The sequence below is a fragment of the Anser anser genome (genome assembly GCF_964211835.1).
Source record: "Anser anser genome assembly, chromosome: 19".
NCBI lineage: Eukaryota > Metazoa > Chordata > Aves > Anseriformes > Anatidae > Anser > Anser anser.
This window is the reverse complement of record NC_139740.1, coordinates 7651145-7668132: the sequence shown is the minus strand read 5'-3', so window position 1 is coordinate 7668132 and position 16988 is coordinate 7651145. Positions and strand designations below refer to the sequence as shown.

The following is a 16988-nucleotide window of genomic DNA, read 5'->3' as shown; positions in this document are numbered from 1 at the left end:
AGGACTTGTGCTCCAGGCCCTTCACCAGCTTTGTAGCCCTTCTCTGGACACGCTCCAGGCCCTCGATGTCCTTCTTGTAGTGAGGGGCCCAAAGCTGAACACAGCACTCGAGGTGCGGCCTCACCAGAGCTGAGTACAGGGGGACGATCACCTCCCTGCTCTTGCTGGCCACACTATTCCTGACACAACCAGGATGCCGTTGGCCTTCTTGGCCACCTGGGCACACTGCTGGCTCGTGTTCAGACGAGCATTGACCAACACCCCCAGAACCTTGTCCTCTGCACAGCTTGGAGGAGAGCAGGGCCATGGGAACAGTGCCAGCACAGGGGAGCTGAGGGACACGTGGAGGCAAACACGTCCCGGGCTCCCCACCACCCCCCTCGCACCGCACCCAGCTTGGGGTCACACACCAGGGCTGCCCGCGGAAGGAGGAAACAGGGCGCCTCGGCAGGTCACGGCCATTGTTTGCCTCTGGAAAGGAGCTGCACCCTTTCCTGAAAGGTGATGCGAGGCGAGGCATTGCCCAAGATTGCCCTTTCCCCCACGGGCTGGAGCTGGTCCTGCCAAAGTCACAGCCAGGTAATCTATCAGATCGGAGATCTGGGTAGGAATGGGGGAAAAAAGTCAATATTGTCATTCATTACATTAAGCATATATTAGCCATACTAAGCACAGGGCAGCTCTGCTTGGAAAGATCTCCCTGAGGCTCACGAAGTCCAGCTGTGGTGGGATTTACCAGCCCCATGGCACTGGGGGGAGAACCAAGGTGTGCAGGAAGGTCACAGAGGCTTAGCCCCAGGGTAGACGATGAATTGCAGAAATAGAGGCATTTGCAGGAGTGTAGAGCCCTCTACCCCCGTCCTGTATCTTCTCCAGAGAGAAAGGCTCCCACCACGAGAAGGCTGCCTCCACCTCCCTGCTGCAGCAGTGTGGCTGGGTTTGTCGGGAATGGGGGCGGTCATGGGGCTGCACAGCCTCAAAAACCACGTCCAGCCTAGGGCAAGAGCTGATGCTACCGCCGCAGACAGCCCCAGCCTCCCTGCCTTGCGCTGCTCCGAGGCAAGGGCAGCCTCCTGCCGCGTGAAGGGACCGCCGTGTTCCCATCCATCTTCTGCTTGTCAGCCCACCCCGGGCTCTGGAAAGGAGCTGAAACAACCCAATGGGCCTCTTTTGTTCAACAACTTTGGCACATTTCATAACCTACCTTATCATGCTGCAAACAGCTGTGCGCTGGCTCTGGCCACCACGAAGGGCAACGCGCGTGCAGAGCGCTGTATTTTCTGTATGTGACATTGCCTGGCCGTGACTGCCCACCCAGGGTTTATGGGGACATCTGCTAGAGGGGATTGTGTCCTGGGAATGCGAAGAGACAAGCTAGCTCCCTCTCCGGGTTGAGCACCCGATGCTTCTCATGCTTTTCCCTGCTGAGCTGGCAAGGTTGGGAAGGATTTTTTTCCTGTATAGCAGAGCCATCTCTTTTTTTTATAGTAATCCGTACCCGTTCTGCTATTGCTCACCCCACTCGTCAAGGGGCAGCCAGAGCCAAAAGGAAATTTACCTCTCCCTGAGCCCAAGGAATGATCATCCCCACCAGAGTCATCCACCCCTGTGAGCTACAGTGCTGGAGGTATGGGGACATGAGAGCCGTGACATGCCCCTGTTGTGCTACTCCCCTGAATTTAATATATCTCCTTAAAAAAAATGCAGAAAGGTCCCTCACCCCCTCGTGGGATGAATGAGCAAAGAGGGGGAGCTGGGCTAGATGCACCCGGGCCACATTCCAGCTGGGGTGTAAAGGGTGAATGCATGCACCAGTAAAGCCAGGCTGCCAAAAAAAACGTAAAAACTGCAGGTATCTGTAAAAATATAACGTGCAACGCCACATCCGAGGGGAGACAGCGGGCAAAAACAGGCTTGCAGCTCAACTGCAAAGAGTCAAAGCAGCAGGGGGCATTTCTGTTAAAACGAGAAAGACGGAGCAGAAACAGAATAAGTCTGAGCGTGCGCTAACACGGTGCGAAAGGGCGCCCAGCACACCGGGACCTCCAGGCGGCTGCTCCCGCGGCGGGGGCAGCCAGCAGCAGGACAGCCCCATCCCGCCGGTGCCGCCGCGTTCCCGCTGCTCGTGCCTGCCTTCCCGCCCCGCCGAGCGCCCGGCCCGCCAGCGATCGCTTTCCGCGCCGCGGCGGCCGATGAAAGGCAGCCACGGTGACCCAGCGGCGGCCGGAGGAATGCTGCGTCGCCCCTTGCTTCCTCCCCCTGGGAAGGAGGGGAGAGAAAAAGCCCCCTTTTTTCTCCCTGGGAGGCTGTCACCATCGGCACGGGCATGGCCGAGCCGGCATCGCTTCGCCAGCGCAATGTTTGGTTGGGGCTGCGATGTGCTAATAAAAGAGTTAACGAGTCTGTTTTGCAGCATTTGCTGGGGAAAGCTGGCTGTGCCGCTCCAAAAACCAAGCACAGGATCCCATCAGAGCCCCTTAGGGTGTTGGGACCTGGGGTTGGAACAACGTCACAGCCCCGTCGTTCAGCAACGGGAGCTTTCTCCGCCACAGGCACGAGGAAGTGGCTGCCACTGGCGGGGCCGTGCCGGCCGTTCCTCTCCAGGCGTGGGGTGTTTGGGGCGATGGTCTCCCAAAACGCTGGGGACAAGAGACCGGACCTGATGGGCACAGGGGGAAACTGAGGCAGGAGGTGCCTGGCTTTGCCTTGCACGCTCAGGGGCTGGCGCCAGGTCCCTGGAGAGACCCAAATGCCCCCCAGATCCACACTTCTGTCAGCTGCCTTCATGATGGCAAGTGTTATTGCACAGAAGGTGTAATCTTGACAAGATTGGGATAAATTCAATTGATAATAGCTCTCAAAGCGAGGACTTTCTGCCCCCTGCACTGTCGTTCACCCCAGGAAGAGTTCCTGTTTTTAAAAAAAACAGTCATTTAGTTTCAAAAATGAATTATGCTCGTACCCTCCTCCCACAGATGGGATTAATCCAGCTCCTGCATGGAGGGGACAGAGGGGACGTGGCAGCAACATGTCACTCCACACGCTGCAGGAGCACGCAGCGGTGAGGGAATAACAAGATTAATGCAGCCAGGAGCCTCCAGAGGGGCTCTGCATTTGATGTGAGGGAGGAGAGAGATCAGAGCGTGGAGGAGCTGGGATTAACATAAAATTACAAAACTTTCATTATGGGCCAAGGGGCGTCCCGGACGCGTGCCCCCACGGGGTGACCCGGGCCACAGGGACGCATGGGAACACCGTTCCTGGTGGCACTGCCATCGCCTCCTCCCCAGACACAGCCTCTTATGTCTCCCCTTGGGTCAGCCAGATTGAAAAGACGATTAATCTTTAGCCAGATTAATCTTCATCCAGAAAAGCCAGGGGCTGGCCGAGAAGTCCCTGACTTTCCCTTCCAGGTGGGGTCAGGACGGGAGAGCCACCGAAAGAGAGCACGAGCGTGTTCAGACAGCACCCAGGCATGCGCCGCCACTCTTAGGATGCCCGTGAACTTGAGGGGAGACAAGGGAAGCGAACCCAAAGGACTTTGCCTCCCCGGTGATATCTCAAGCCCTACCAGCTTCGCTTTGATCCGTGACACGCCTTAGAGATACTCAGTGTGCTGGAATAGTGGGTCCATGTGGGAGAGGGGCTGCTGTTGGGCTCCTGCGGCTCCCCAGTCCTTCCAGTACGGCACTGGGGAGGACCGGAGTGCTCAGGGCTGGACCACCCCAAGGGAAGGATGCAGCACAGCAGCGGCTGCACCAAAACAGTGCTCGAGCAGTCGGCTGATGCGGAGTCCCTAAAAAACAAAGCAAAACAGGCAAGCAGAGCTCCCAGGCTCGTTGCAGGAACAGGGTGGTGGGGATCAGCCCCTTGAGGGCCGGCCCCAAAAGTCCCCCAGGTCCCCATCCGCTGCAGACACAGGCTGTGCTGTCCCTCCAGCTTTATTTGCCGAGGGAATTAAGGTCCTGCTGGGAAAACCTCCCTGGTGCTCTGATAACTGCCTGCGTAGCCAGCTCTAAATGGCTTTTTGTAAATGAACAGTCAGGATTAATGAGGCTCCCCCATCGCTGTTTACTGAGTTCTCCCACCACGGAGGGCCGTGGGAGGGGACGGGACAAGGCGCAGCCCCCCTCCTCCAGCCAAGCCCCTCGGGCCACGGGGGAGCTGGCACACAGAGACCACCACGACGCCACCCCACTCACGCCCAAGCCTTTCCTCTCCTTAGATCAGGAGCTGAGCTTCCTATGGGGTTTCTTTTGGGGTGGGGGGCTGCGCACGCACCAGGAGCATCAGCCCCAGCGCAGAGGAGCTGCAGGGCGCCGTGTTCCAGGGGCTGGGGCCAGCCTGGGGGCGATGCTCATTTTCTCTCTCGGCCACGTTGCTGGGGGAGGCGGGGGGTGTTTGCCGTGCGGGTCGGCAGCGGGCGTGCATCCCTTCACGTGATGGGGCTGGGGAGGAGGCGAGGGGCTGCAGCTGGACCCGTCCCCCCCGGCAGGAATGTGCTTGGTGACCCCGGGGTGGCAAGGAGACAGCCGGACAGGCCAAAGGGACAGCAATCGGTGGGGGTTCGAGGAGCCCCGTGCCCGGGGGACCCTCCTCTGTCATCCCTCTTGGGGTCCTGCCTTCGCCTGCTCCGCTCCCAGGGGCTGCAGCAGCTGCCTTGCCACCGACCTTTGGATGTTTGCACATTCCTGCTTGTTAATGTGTCTCGTAACCAAAAGCTGCGGGATGGAGCGTTGTGTCCCCGCCGCCCGTTCTGCTCTCTTCCCTGGCTGGAAATCAGCACCCACGCCGGGTGGGCGCACACACGCTCCCCAGCAGCTGCCTCGCCGCACCCCAGCGTCCCGACAGCGCAGGAGGGCTCCGAAAGCTCCCGGAGCTCCCTGGGCAGATGGCAGTCACCTCTCCCGGCCGTGCACGGGGAAACCAGGCACCATTAGGGAGCGGAGCCGTGCCTCCCTTGGCCGCCAGGCTGGCACGCTGCCCACCAGCACGACGCCAGGCCAAATTCTTTGCGATTCCTAGGTTAACGCCCGCCGCTCGTGGTGCCCCCGCGTCCTCCTGCCGCCTGCCTCCAGCCCAGCGGCCCCACGCACGGGACAGGAGCATCCCAGGGGATCTGCACCCAGCGTCCCCATGCTGCCCAGCCTGGCCCCATCTGTAACCCCTGCCTGTTTGGGACTTACACACACACTGCCTCAAATTGGGCCGTTCTCCAAAATCACCTGCTTGCCCCCACGCCGTCCCTGCCTGCAGCAGCACCCGTGGGCGAGCAAGGTCTGCAGGGCGCAGAGCCTGCAGCCTGCCTGCCCTTCTGCCGTTTCTGGGGTGGGTGGGTTAAAGCCCGTCCCCTGGGGACAGACACCAAAGGAGGGTGTTTGCTTTGGGTTTCTAAAACGAGCGTCTCATCATCCTGAAAAAAAAATAAAATAAAAATCTCAGGACGTGGGATGACCCTAACGCTCCGAATCTGGAAATAAATCACCTGGAGAGGAGGAAAAAAAAAAAAAAAAGGCTTTGTAAAGAAATCCCCGTGGCCCCAACGCTTGTTTGCACGGTGGCCAAGTTTCGACCTCGGCATGACGTGGTTTCCCAAAGGAGGAGGCGAGGCTGGCGCTTCCCTGCGGCTCAGTCCCGCCGTGGGGGGGTTGGATGCGTCCCCCCCCAATTTCCCGCTGCGGCAGCGCGGGCTGGGCTGGAGGAGCCCCGTGGGGCCGCAGCCACCCACCCGGGCACGCGTCAGGGGCACAGCGGGGAAGAGGAGGAGGAGGAGGAAGGGGCAGCATGCCTCGCATCTCCTCGTGACAGCACTTACACAGGGGCCGTTGCGCGGCGCTCCCCCCGCCGCAGGGCAAGCCCCAGCCTGCCGGAGCATTGTGCTGGCCCTGCCGCGGGGAACGGCTGCTGGCAACAGCCCCTGACCCTCCCAGGCACCCTGGGGCGCGGAGGGAAGCGGGTGATGGAGGGGAGATTTGCTGGGGGGGGGCTCTGGGGCACTGGCAGGTGCACCCCCCTGTGCACGGTCCAACAACACGACCGAAAATAGGAGGACAGAAGCATGTTCCCAAAGCGCTGCCCGAGCATTGCTGTGGGGTATAAGCAGCCCCCAACAGAGCCCCGCACCCTGCAAAACCACAATAGGACCTAAAGCAGCTTCTGCAGCAGGAAAGAGGAGCAGAACTGGGGTGGGCACAATGAACACAGAACGCAGGGGCAGCACTGCAGGGGGCTCTGCTTTCCCCACCGGGCACTTTGTGCCCAACAGTGGGGTTTGGGTTCAGGTCCACGTCAAGGCACCTCCTCGCCCTGCCTCAGTTTCCCCATCGGGCTGTTGCGCCAGTTGTCCAAGCTGTGTGAGTGCCACAGGTCCTGCTGGGCTCTGAACGCAGTGCAAGGGCATGGCTGGAAGAGCAGAAAAGGGGCTTCGCCCCTCTTTGCTTTCAGAGATGCATTTCCCAGAGCCCTGGGGGCACCAAGGACTGGGAAGCTTGGAGCAGGAAGGTGTTTGCATCCAGCCCAAACCCTCCAAGCAGAAACATCGGGGTCCATCCCCATCACAGTTTTCCCACCGTTCAGCCAGTCCGGGTGTTGCCCCGACACCTCCACCCCCTTGGGTACAAACCCCTCCGAAACCAGTGTCACAGGAGCAGGGAGTCCCCAGGCTGTCCCCAGACTGATCCGTTTTCCTTGCCGCCTGGTGCCGTCCCCATCCCGTCCCACCCAGGGTCCTGCCAGCCCTGCCCAAAGCCCTTCCCATGAGATTTCTCACCCACGTGAACCCCTGGGAGCACGTTTAGGAACCTGGGTTTTTCTTTTTCACCCAAACTTGGGAAGTTTGTTCATTGCTATGCAAGGCAAATCCATTCCCTACCCTCCTCCATCCTGCCTCCCCCTTCTCTCCCCCCACCACTCCGGCCCGTCCCAGCCTGGGAAGTGAAAGTGGGCTGAATTTTTCACGACGAGGAGAAAATAATAATAATAATAAAAATCCGGGGGTAGGGGAAGAAACCAAGAGCTGTGACCTCCTCCAAAACGGCACCAAATCCACACAAGGAAAACAAAAGGCAGCGAGATTAGCATTTCCAAACGGAGCAGAGATGGCCCCAATCTTTGAGCTGTTTATTCTAGGCGTTGATTTTCAATATTTAGGATGATTAGCAAGTGAAAGCCGGCTGTTGCCAGAATGGCTCCGCGCCAGCCCCGCACTCAATGGAGGAGAAAGAAAGACACGGCAAGAAAAGGAGAGAAAAGAAGGGCTTATGTGTATATTTCTTCCCCCCTCCGTGAACGGGGAGATTGGTTTGAGGTGTCAACGTTTGCCCATCCGGGGAGGGTGACGGATGAGGGGACGGCTGCGGGGGAACGGGAGCAATAACTAATAACGGGACGGCCGCCATGGGTTTAACAACACCGCCGGGCTGGGGCAGGAGGAAGGAGCCGGGCACTTCCAAGCTCGGCAAGCCCGGGCAGGCCGGGCCCCGGTGCCCCTGGCATGGCCACGCCGCAGCCCAGGCCTAGGCCCCGGCCTGGTGCCGAAACCCCAGCGCCAGCCGCCCCCTCGTAGGGAGGGGGGAAATAAAAATAACAAAGAAATCCACGTCCAAGTTTGTTGTGTTGCTTTCAGGCGCTGAACAAAACGAGGTTGTTCCAGGCCTCGCCTGGTGCCTCCTTTATATTCGCCCTTTTTCGCTTTACAGCCCTCGGCTGGCTCAGGCAGGGAGGAATGTTTTTCTCCTGGCAGAACCCTCTTTTTGGTCCCCCCCCCCCGGCAGGGCTCTGCTTTTTGCAGGGGGCTGAAGCAGAAACTATGTGGTCGTGGCCAGCAAAACACAGTAAACCAGAGAAGCGAGGGGGCTGCCAGCTTTTCCCAGCCCTGCCGCTAACCCCGTTAATGTGGAGAAATGGCTGCCAAAGGGGAACGAACAGGAGGAAGAGCCACTGCTGGGGTTTAGTCACAGAATCATGGAAACATCTAGGCTGGAAAAGACCCCCAAGATCACCAAACCCAACCATCAACCTGACCGCCCAAGTCCCATTGCTAAGCTGTGTCCCTTAGTGCCACATCCTAAATATACCCCCAGGGACGGGGACTCCACCACCTACCCACATGGCCAATTCCAATGCTTGACCGCCTCCAATTCCCCATTGCCCTTCGGGGTTCCCAAGGTGAAAGGAGAGCCGAGATTTGCCCCTGGAAGACCCCAAAGGCATCAAAGCACAAAGACAACCCTACCTCATCCAGATGGCTGCATCCCAACCTTCCAGCACAAGCTAAGGCCACTGCCAGCAGTGAGCCCAGCCTTTATTTTGGGTTGAGATTGGCTGGATTGAGACCAGCTGTGACCGCTGTCGAGCTAACTGGCAGCCCTGCTCTTGGGGATCCAGCAGATCACCAGGGAGGTGTTAGGGCCTGAGGACTGTGATGTCCTGGAGCCGGGTCCAGCTGAAGCTCCGAGCTGGATGAGCCCGATGCAAGGTCCAGAGGGGACATCTCTGCCCCGAGGATGCCGATGTATGACCAGAAGCCCCTTCCAGCCCCTTCCTCCCACCACCCCCAGCAGCATCGCTGCCCCATGGATGTGGCCATGGACACCCCCAGCCCACCTGGCGTTGCACTGAGCCCTGGTCCCCAAGCCAGCCCAGCACCCCCTTGCCCTCCCCGAGCCTCCTGCTCCCCACCCACGCGCAGGCTCGCTTTGCTGCCGCTGCTTTGCTTCCCTGCCCTCGCACAGCCCAACTGCTCCTCGGCATAATTGGTCTCATGAGGGCTCAGCTATTCCTGAGGCTTTTGTGCAGCTCCTCTCGCCGCCCCGCACCCAGGAGGGCTCCCAAACCACTTGTGTTTCTGCAGGGTGAGGTGGGGACAGGGCACAAGCAGGAGAGAAACAGCGCCAGGCACCTGCACCATCACCCCCAGGAGCAGGGAAGGATGCTCCAGGGCACCTCTCAGCACCTGGCACACCAGGCACAGCCACCCTTGTGCCCCATAGATGGTGTGTAACAAGTGCCACACATCGGGTGGTTCGTGCCTCACTTTCCCTATGGGAAGGGGCTGAGAGCACCAACACTGCTCCCACCTTGTACTGGGCTGGACTGTGACAGCGAGATACCCCCTGCTTACACGGGAGAGCCTCAGACAGAGCCAGGCTGTGCTGGAGGGAAACAAGGAGACAAAGTATTTTTTTCCCCTCTCTCCCATTTTCTTTTCCTTTTTTTTTTTTTTCTCTTTTCCTATAAAAAAAATCTTAAAGTAACTTTCCATGAAAAAAGGTTAAATTGCACATGTATCTTTGCACTTCTCCAGCATCAGTCTGGAGGCCCAAAAACAGGAAAACATGAAAAAAGTAAAAATAAAAACCATCACCAGTACTGGTATATACATCTACACTGGCCCCCAAAGCTACCCCGAGACACAGCCCTCACTCCCCACCCCAGGGACACCACCCCTGGCTGGGTGGTGGCATCCCAGCGGGCTTCAGCTGCTGGCCCCAGCCCCAGCCCTGCTTCCATGAGCTGAAGTTGTCGGGCTCACAGAGCAATTGGGTCAGATCCTGGGGAGGGATCTGCCAGGTGAAAACCCCCCAGCAGCCCCCCGTCCGGATCTAGGGGTGCCACCAGCCTGTCCCACGCAGGACTGGTGCTCCCATCACTGCAGCTCCGACTTCAGTGCCTGATGCCCCCTCACACAGCACTATGTGTGCAGATTTGAGTGCAAATTACTCCAAGGGTAATTTTAATTTTATTTTTAAGACTGGTTTATTGACTCTTAAACTACAACTATATTCCCGCTAAGTTATGTTGCTCACATCAAAAGTCCTAAGTGCTTTTGTTAAGATTTTCTTTTTTTTGGTTGCAATCTTCCATTTTTCAGCAAGTCTAAGACACACCACCAACACTACAGCTTTTCCTTACTCCTATCTAGCAGCTACCATCACCTAAATCTCCTACAGCGAAGGGAAGGTGAAGAATCCAGTTCCCGAGAGCTTCAAGTCGAGTTTCGGCACAGTTTGGCTCCGCTCCCCAGATGTCTCAACTTTGCCTGGAGCTCCTCCACAGGCACTGGGAACGGTGGTGATGCTGAAACACAGGGAAGGGTTATGCTGGTCTAGGCCCTTGGGCAATCGCGGCGAGGATTCTGGGTGTAAAAGATATGAAAGTCACTTCTGGGAGCGACCCAGTCCCCTCTGCTCCTCTCCTGCCGTGGCCGAATCCTGGATCCTGAACGAAACTGCCGCTGCAGGAAGCCTCCCTGGCGCACACTCAAAGCGGACGTGCAGGACGCTGCGGTCTCGGTTTGCAGAGTGACGAACACGAGCTTTTACTCAGCAAAAATACAAAACAACCCCCAAACTGCATTTCCCCTATCCCCTCTAAAAAGACATTCTAATGCTAAAAATATAGGTTTCTTTGAATATATAATATATAATAGATTATATAAAAACATCTAAAGAGACGGATTTGCATCTGACTTTACAGACCTTTTCTTCTTCCCTAGGCACAATTCAGGAGGGAGGTTGAACTTGGAGAATCCAGAAGGGACCTCTATTTGCCTACTAGCTAATTATCGCCTTACACCTACAAACTACCCTGGACAGAAAGAAAGAGATAAACGGAGAGAAGAAGGGGTGAGGAAATTGCACGTAGTCTATCGAGTCCTAAGCCACCAGGAATCTCCTCTCTTGGATCCATTTAGCAGGTGCTCTCCTTTAGCCCAGGAGGAGTGTGTGCCGTGTCCATTTCCACGGAAAAAAAATGTAATTCACATTTCTTTCTTTAAAAAGTAAAAAAATAAGTACTGCTATATCCCTTTCTTGAGCAAACTCATGGACCACAGACTTCTGGTGTGTCCTTTAAAGATATTTCAAGCAATTTCTGTGTTAATGTGTCATTCCCCACCCCCCACCTTCCCACCCTCACCCGTCAGCATGTCTGTGAATAACCCTACGATGAAGCTACAGAAGTTGCTGTGGATGTCTGCCTCTAGAAAATCTTGTCCCCTGTGTGAGTTCCAGCAGCACAGGGGGAGCACCCTAAAGTCTCTGTGGGCTTGGTTGAGTCTTTCAAGTGGCCGCTTATAAAAAGGATCCCACACTGCTCCAGTCGTTCACATCCGCAGGCAAAGCGGTGTCGCTGAGCTCTAACAACTGCTCCACGCCGACGGAGCTGGAGAGGTAATCGTTCCTGCCTTCGTCCCAGGGGTGCTGCAGGAAAGAAGTGGCCATGAAGGTCTCGTCAAAGTCCAGGTTGTTCTGGCTGGATTCGCTGAGGACCTGCTCGTGCCCAGTGGTGCACCACTCCTGGGGACAGTCGTTGTGGCACCCGTGCACCGTCAAGTCCACGTCGCGCCTTATCGGGCTGATGGGAGGCGTGAGCTCCAGGTCCTCGAAAGTGGAGAAGTCTCCGTTCAAGTTGGTGTCGAAGATGGCCTCCCAGTCAAAGTCACCCTTCAGCGATCCCAGCTCGGTCTGCTCCTCCTGGGTGAGCAAGGCAGGGTTGGAAAGCCGAGATGACTTGGCCGTACGCTTGGGCAAGGGCTGCTTGCGCTTGTGGCCTGCCTTTCTGTCCGCCGGGTTCCAGTTCTGGTCACCGGTGACTTCTTCGAACTCCTTCAGCAGCTGCTGGGACTCCATGTTGACGTTGAGGACGTTACCGTTGGTCCAAGTGGAAGCCGCGGGGCTGGCGACGCAGCGCACTTTTTGCTGGGCTCTGCTGGTGAAGGCCGGGTGGATCTGCACCGGGGGCATCCTCCGTTTCTTGAAGGCGCCGTTCATCAGCCGGTCGGCGTACTGGGGGTCGATCTTCCAAAACCCGCCTTTCCCTGGCTCGTCCTTCTCCCGAGGCACCTTGATGAAGCACTTGTTCAAGGAGAGGTTGTGCCGGATGGAGTTCTAGACCCAAAAGAGAAGAGAGCGGGGTTGAGCACCTGCCTCCTGCCGCAGCACCTACCTGCTGGGGAGCCGGGTGGGAAGGCGTGTCGTCAGCAGGCAGCTTTGGGGGAAAAAGAAGGCAGAAATGGCAATGTCAAAACATCCCAGGCTACGTGCCCAGCAGAAACTCCCCTGCCCCAGGCAGTTTTCCTGCCCCTCATCTAGAAGCAGCAGGAGTCAAAGGATCGAGCTAGGACTTGCCAACCAACGGGAAGCGTTTGGGAAACTCTCCTTGGCTGTACACCGGGGCCACGGGGCTTTGGATGATGCAGAGCACTGGGAGAAACCGGCCAGACCTGCTGCAGGAGCTCAGGTCCTGCACAGCAGATAAGGAGGAAGAGGAGGGACTTCACACCGCCGTGGCCACAGCCACGTTGCAAGTGGCAATGCGTGGCAGCGCAGCGGGGGACAGCATCATCCTTCCTCACATCCCCCAGTTTTCCTGAGCTGATTGCTAGCAGCAAGGGGGGAAATATTTCTCCCCAAACCAGCCACTGTGCCTCCCTGCAGCCAGGCTGACGCAAAGGAGCTGGGCAAAGCCAAAGGGGCCCCCAGCTGTCCCACCGCAGCCCCGGGCACAGCCAGAGCTCGCCCGGGCTATCTGCCCCCAGAGGTGCCTCCTGGCCCAGGAAGTCTGGTGTGAAATCGCCACATCTTCATCAGCCATGGCTCAGAGTAGCTGGAGGGGGAAAAAAGGAAAAAAAGAAAAAAAAGAAAAAGAAGAGTTTCTGCTCCCGTCGAGCTGTTCTGAAGCCCTGAATGTGCCTAGAGTGATGTGAATAATCAGAAAGGAAACTCAGTTATTGGGTAAATAACACAGCGTCGGACTCCACAAAGCCAAGACTGTATTAAGAGATTGGATATGGTAGAGGGTTGGTTTCTTTTTTTTTTTTTTTAAATGTTGCCTGGATATCTTTATGCTTATTCATCCATAATCCGTAGTGCCGAGTAGGAAAAAACAAGGCTTGAATGCTCAGAGCTGTTGAAAAACACGCACACACACACACACGCACAACAAAACCCTGCTCTGGGCTGAAGCTCCTCGGGTGCGTTGGCTCCTCTCCAAAGCACTCAGCTCCCACAGGAATAGATCCATCTCCCCCCGGAGTACGGGTGGCATGACCTTTCGAGGCTGTCTTCACATACGGGAATTGGGATAGTGGATGAGAACACAGCCTCGGAGAGAAAAAAGGAAGGAAAAAAAAAAAGAAAATGAAAGAAGGGGAAAAAAAAAAAAGAAGAAGCGGGAACCGCAGATATCCCTGCGAACACTGCAGGCTGTGGCGATTCCAAGTTTACAGTTTAATGAAATTTTACAAGGGTCAGAGCCTTGCAAGCTGAATTCTCTGCTGTCTCCCCTCCCCTCCCCAAATTTCATTCAGCCTGGGCTGCCCTTCGTTATTCCCCAGCCAGTTAACATATTTATCATTCCTCCCTGCAACAATCCCGTGAGCCCCCTGCATGTCTGCAGAGAGGGATTGAAAACTTTTTTTCTTTTTTAATAAACACATTTAATTAAAAACACGGTGATTAGCTGGCCGTGAGTTTGCAGGAGAAAGCCAACATGCTGGCACACCACTCCTCCCCCCAAAAAGCTCCCGGACCCACCGGTAAAGCGGTTCAGGCTGACCGTCCCCGAGGGCTCCCGGTTGCTGGACCCCAGGCCCCCTTGTCCCTGGGGTCCCCTTGGGGACAGCGTGGGGACGATGGTCCCCGTGCACCCCGTGGCTGCGCCCCAACCCCAGCAATGCCATCAGGGAGCTTCTGCTTCACACCCCAGAGGCTCGAGGGGGCCCAGATCCTAAGGGAGGATGCAGGTCCCACGTGGCCCCAAAGAAGGATGGGGGTTCCCTTTTCTGGGATGGGCTTATGGGATGCTGGAGACCCTCCTGCCTGGGGAGAAGGTGGCCAGGGGGGTTGCAGCAGCTTTGCCTCGTGCTGCCCAGCTCGGCACCCGCTGTGACGGGTGTTGTGCTGCGGATTGTGGCTGGGAACGACCCGAGGAGAGGGGTGAGCCACCCCGCTGCCATCCCTCCTGCCCCACTGCATCCTAAAAGCCTCACGGAGACCTCGCGTGGGGAGGGAGGGCACCGAGCTGGGAAAAGCCCCTGGGTTCGGGCTGTCCCCAGAGCCGATGAGCCTGTGGGGGGGGGCTGTCCCCTACCCCTGGGGACGGGTTTGCACAAGCTGGGGGACAGCAGCCCTGCCCGGCCTCCCTCTGAGGCCTCACCAGCTCGGCACAGCGATGGGGCCTCCTCCACCTGCGGCGGCGTTTCTGCTCCGAGCCTCCCCAGCGAGGGATTTGCCCAACAAGCAGCACCTCCATCCCTCTCCTCGGGGACACCTGATTCAGCGATTTCCCACGTGCTAAGCCCCGAGGGGAGCCACCAGGGCCCCAGAAAGGTGGGGCTGAGGGCAGACACCAAGCATGCGCCTTCCTGCTCCTAAAATGGCCCTGGGCTCTCCCCCGTAATGGCTCCTTCCCTCTGCTGCCCTTGTGGCTGCATCATCCCTGTGTGCCCAAGCCCGAAGCTCCTTCTCTCCATCCTTCCTCCCTCTCCAAGCACGGGGCCGGAATTTGGGGTCTCTCCATCCCTGGGGACACCCGAGCTATCCACAGCCTCCCCAGGAGCAAATTCCCCTTTACACCGAGGATTATCCCCACCGCAGACCCGGCACCCCGCACATGTTGGGGGTCTGCAGGCCCACCCCAACGCACCCACCTGCCAGGTGGGGTCGGCGTGTCGGAAGTAGCAGAAGTTATCGGTAATCCACTTGTAGATGGCCGAGAGGGTGATTTTGGTCTTCTTGCTGGCCTCCATCGCCATGCAGATGAGGGTGGCGTACGAGTAGGGCGGCTTGACGTGCGGGTTGCTCTTGTAGTCGATGTCCTCGGCGGGGGGCTGCACGCCCACGGCTGGGTGGGCCGTCCGCGAGGTGGAGGACGAGGTGGGCTTGCCGGGGGTGTGGGGCATCCCCATGCACGCCGGGTCGGCGGCCAGGGGCGAGCACGGGGCGGCGAAACCGGGGATGCGGTGGTAATCGTGGGGGTCCGGGCCGCTGGGGCACGAGGACGACTTGCCCACGTTGGCGTTGATGATGGAGAACTCCTGCAGCCACTGCAGGCTGGTCAGGCTGTCGTCCAGGTTGCTCGAGTCGCCCATGCCGCCCTCCTGGCCTCGGGCCTCGGCCGCCCGCAGGCTCGGCCACCCCTCAGCCATGCCGGGGCGCCCCAGCATCCACGGGGGGTGGCGCAGGGAAAGGGACGGGGCCGATCCTGCAACGGTAACGGGGAGGGGATCAGGGTCCCCGAGGGTGACACCCGGCCCCGGGGGGGATGCGTGACGGAGCCACCGCCGTGCCCCCCCCCCCGGGGGGTTAGGGGAGCCCTGAATTTTGGGGAAATTCCGTTAGAGGCCTGCACCCTGCCAGCTCTCAGACCCCGTGTGCTGGTGATGCCCGGCAAGGCAGAAGAAAAGGGGAAAATAAGGAAACAAACAAAAAAAAAAAACCACAACAGAAAATCCCCACAACCAAACAAAACCCAGGCTCGCAGTCCCACAAAATGAGGATGCTTCTCCCCAAGGGGCAGGGATGCTTCTCCCCAAGGGGTCACCCACCTCTTTTGCCCCCTTTTGCCCCCCTTTTGTCCCCCTTTGCCTTAATGGGATGAGAATCTCAGCACCCAAGGTGCCAATAAACCCCCTTAAAGCTCCCCCCTGCTACCGACTTCCCTCGGCAGTTGGCTGATCCCTCCACCTCGCACCCCTACAAACGACCGCAGGGAACACAAACCCACCCCAAAAACACCCTTGGGGCCAGCGGGGGGGGGTTCAGGCCGCGTTAATCGTTGTGGGGACGGTGTTTGGTGTCCCAGCCCGGCTGTAGGGCCGCCGGAGAGCCCCCGAGCCCAGCTGGGGACGGCAGCCCGTGGGGGTCGGAGCTGCGGGTTCCGAGTTCCGCCGTTCAAATAAAGCGGCTGTAACAGCTGGGGGGGGGGGACCCAAAAACCCCATCCCGCTCCCCAAAATCGGGGTCATCCCCCAAAAAGGGGCTGAGGGCGGTGAGAGCCCTTTAGGACGCCTGCTCCCCGGGTCATGCAGCCAGGCCCTACAAACTCTGGAGGGGGAAATCCCAGAGCCCTTCGCTTTGGAGGGGATGGGGGGCAATAATAAAGGAAAATAAACGTCCCCCCCCCGCAAACAGCCGTCCCCAATGGCCACAGCTGTGGGATCCCCTCGGCGGAGCCACCCCACGGGCCCGTCCCGCGCCCACCCCGCTACCCCAAACTACTGCCTTACCCCGTTCCAGCGACCTTCCCCCGCTCCAAAACTTGACGGGAGTGCGCAGGAAGCTTCTGGAATTTAAAATTTAAACAACAAAAATCAAAAAATAGAAGAAAATATTTAACAAATTAGAAAAAAATAGGAAAAAATAGAAAAAAAACAGAAAAAGAGGCGCCAAAAAGAAACCAACCAAGCACCCCCGGCCCTGGGGCAGCCGGAGGAGGGGTGTGGGGGGGCAGCGGGGGTTAATTTTGGTTTAATTTCCCCCGTTTTTGGGTAAATGACGCCCCGGGCGCTGCCCGCCGTGATTTGCCGCCGGCCGCTGGGCGGCCATTAAGTAGCGGCTCCGAGAGGCTTCGCGCGTTGCCATGGCGACGCCCCGCCCCGTAAACAGCTTCGCGCCCCGCCATTGGTCGCCGAGTTGCCATGGTGATGGGAGGGGGGGGGAGCCTGCCCGCCCCTGGCGGCGGCCCCGGGAAGGGGAGGGGGCGGCCCCGAGGGGTTTGGGCTCAGATCGGGGGGTTTTGGGGTGCTCCGTGGGGTCTGGGGGGGTGCACCCCCACCAAGGGGTGTGGGGCATGGCCTTCTGCCCGAATGGGGCCTCGCATGGCCAAAAGGGGCCCCAAACAGCCAAATGGGGTCCCAAAAAGCACCGGGAGCACCCCAAAACCTAAACCCCGTGCCCCAGCCCTCTGTGGGGTCTGTGTGGGGCAAACCCGGCCCTTTCCTCCCCATCTGCGTCCCCAGAGGGAGCAAACACAGCACTTTCCTCCTC

General features: G+C 58.3%; 1 protein-coding gene across 1 annotated transcript; it reads right to left on the bottom strand.

The window, feature by feature from the left end:
• Nucleotides 1-9014: 9014 nt before the first annotated feature.
• FOXJ1 (forkhead box J1) lies at nucleotides 9015-16546 on the bottom strand. Its single transcript, XM_083805564.1, has 4 exons — nucleotides 16404-16546; nucleotides 16229-16284; nucleotides 14651-15204; nucleotides 9015-11888 (listed from the first exon to the last, which is right to left on the bottom strand). The coding sequence occupies exons 3-4, from the start codon at nucleotides 15164-15166 to the stop codon at nucleotides 11073-11075; spliced, it is 1332 nt and encodes a 443-aa protein (XP_083661690.1). The 5' UTR covers nucleotides 15167-15204; nucleotides 16229-16284; nucleotides 16404-16546; the 3' UTR covers nucleotides 9015-11072.
• Between the last annotated feature and the right edge of the window lie 442 nt (nucleotides 16547-16988).

Bases quoted from the DNA above. Each gene is read 5' to 3' on its own strand.
- FOXJ1 (XM_083805564.1), bottom strand. From the start codon at position 15,166: ATGCTGGGGCGCCCCGGCATGGCTGAGGGGTGGCCGAGCCTGCGGGCG. The intron at 11,889-14,650 runs GTGGGTGCGTTG...TTTTGGGTCTAG, and splicing joins ACGCCGACCCCACCTGGCAG to AACTCCATCCGGCACAACCT.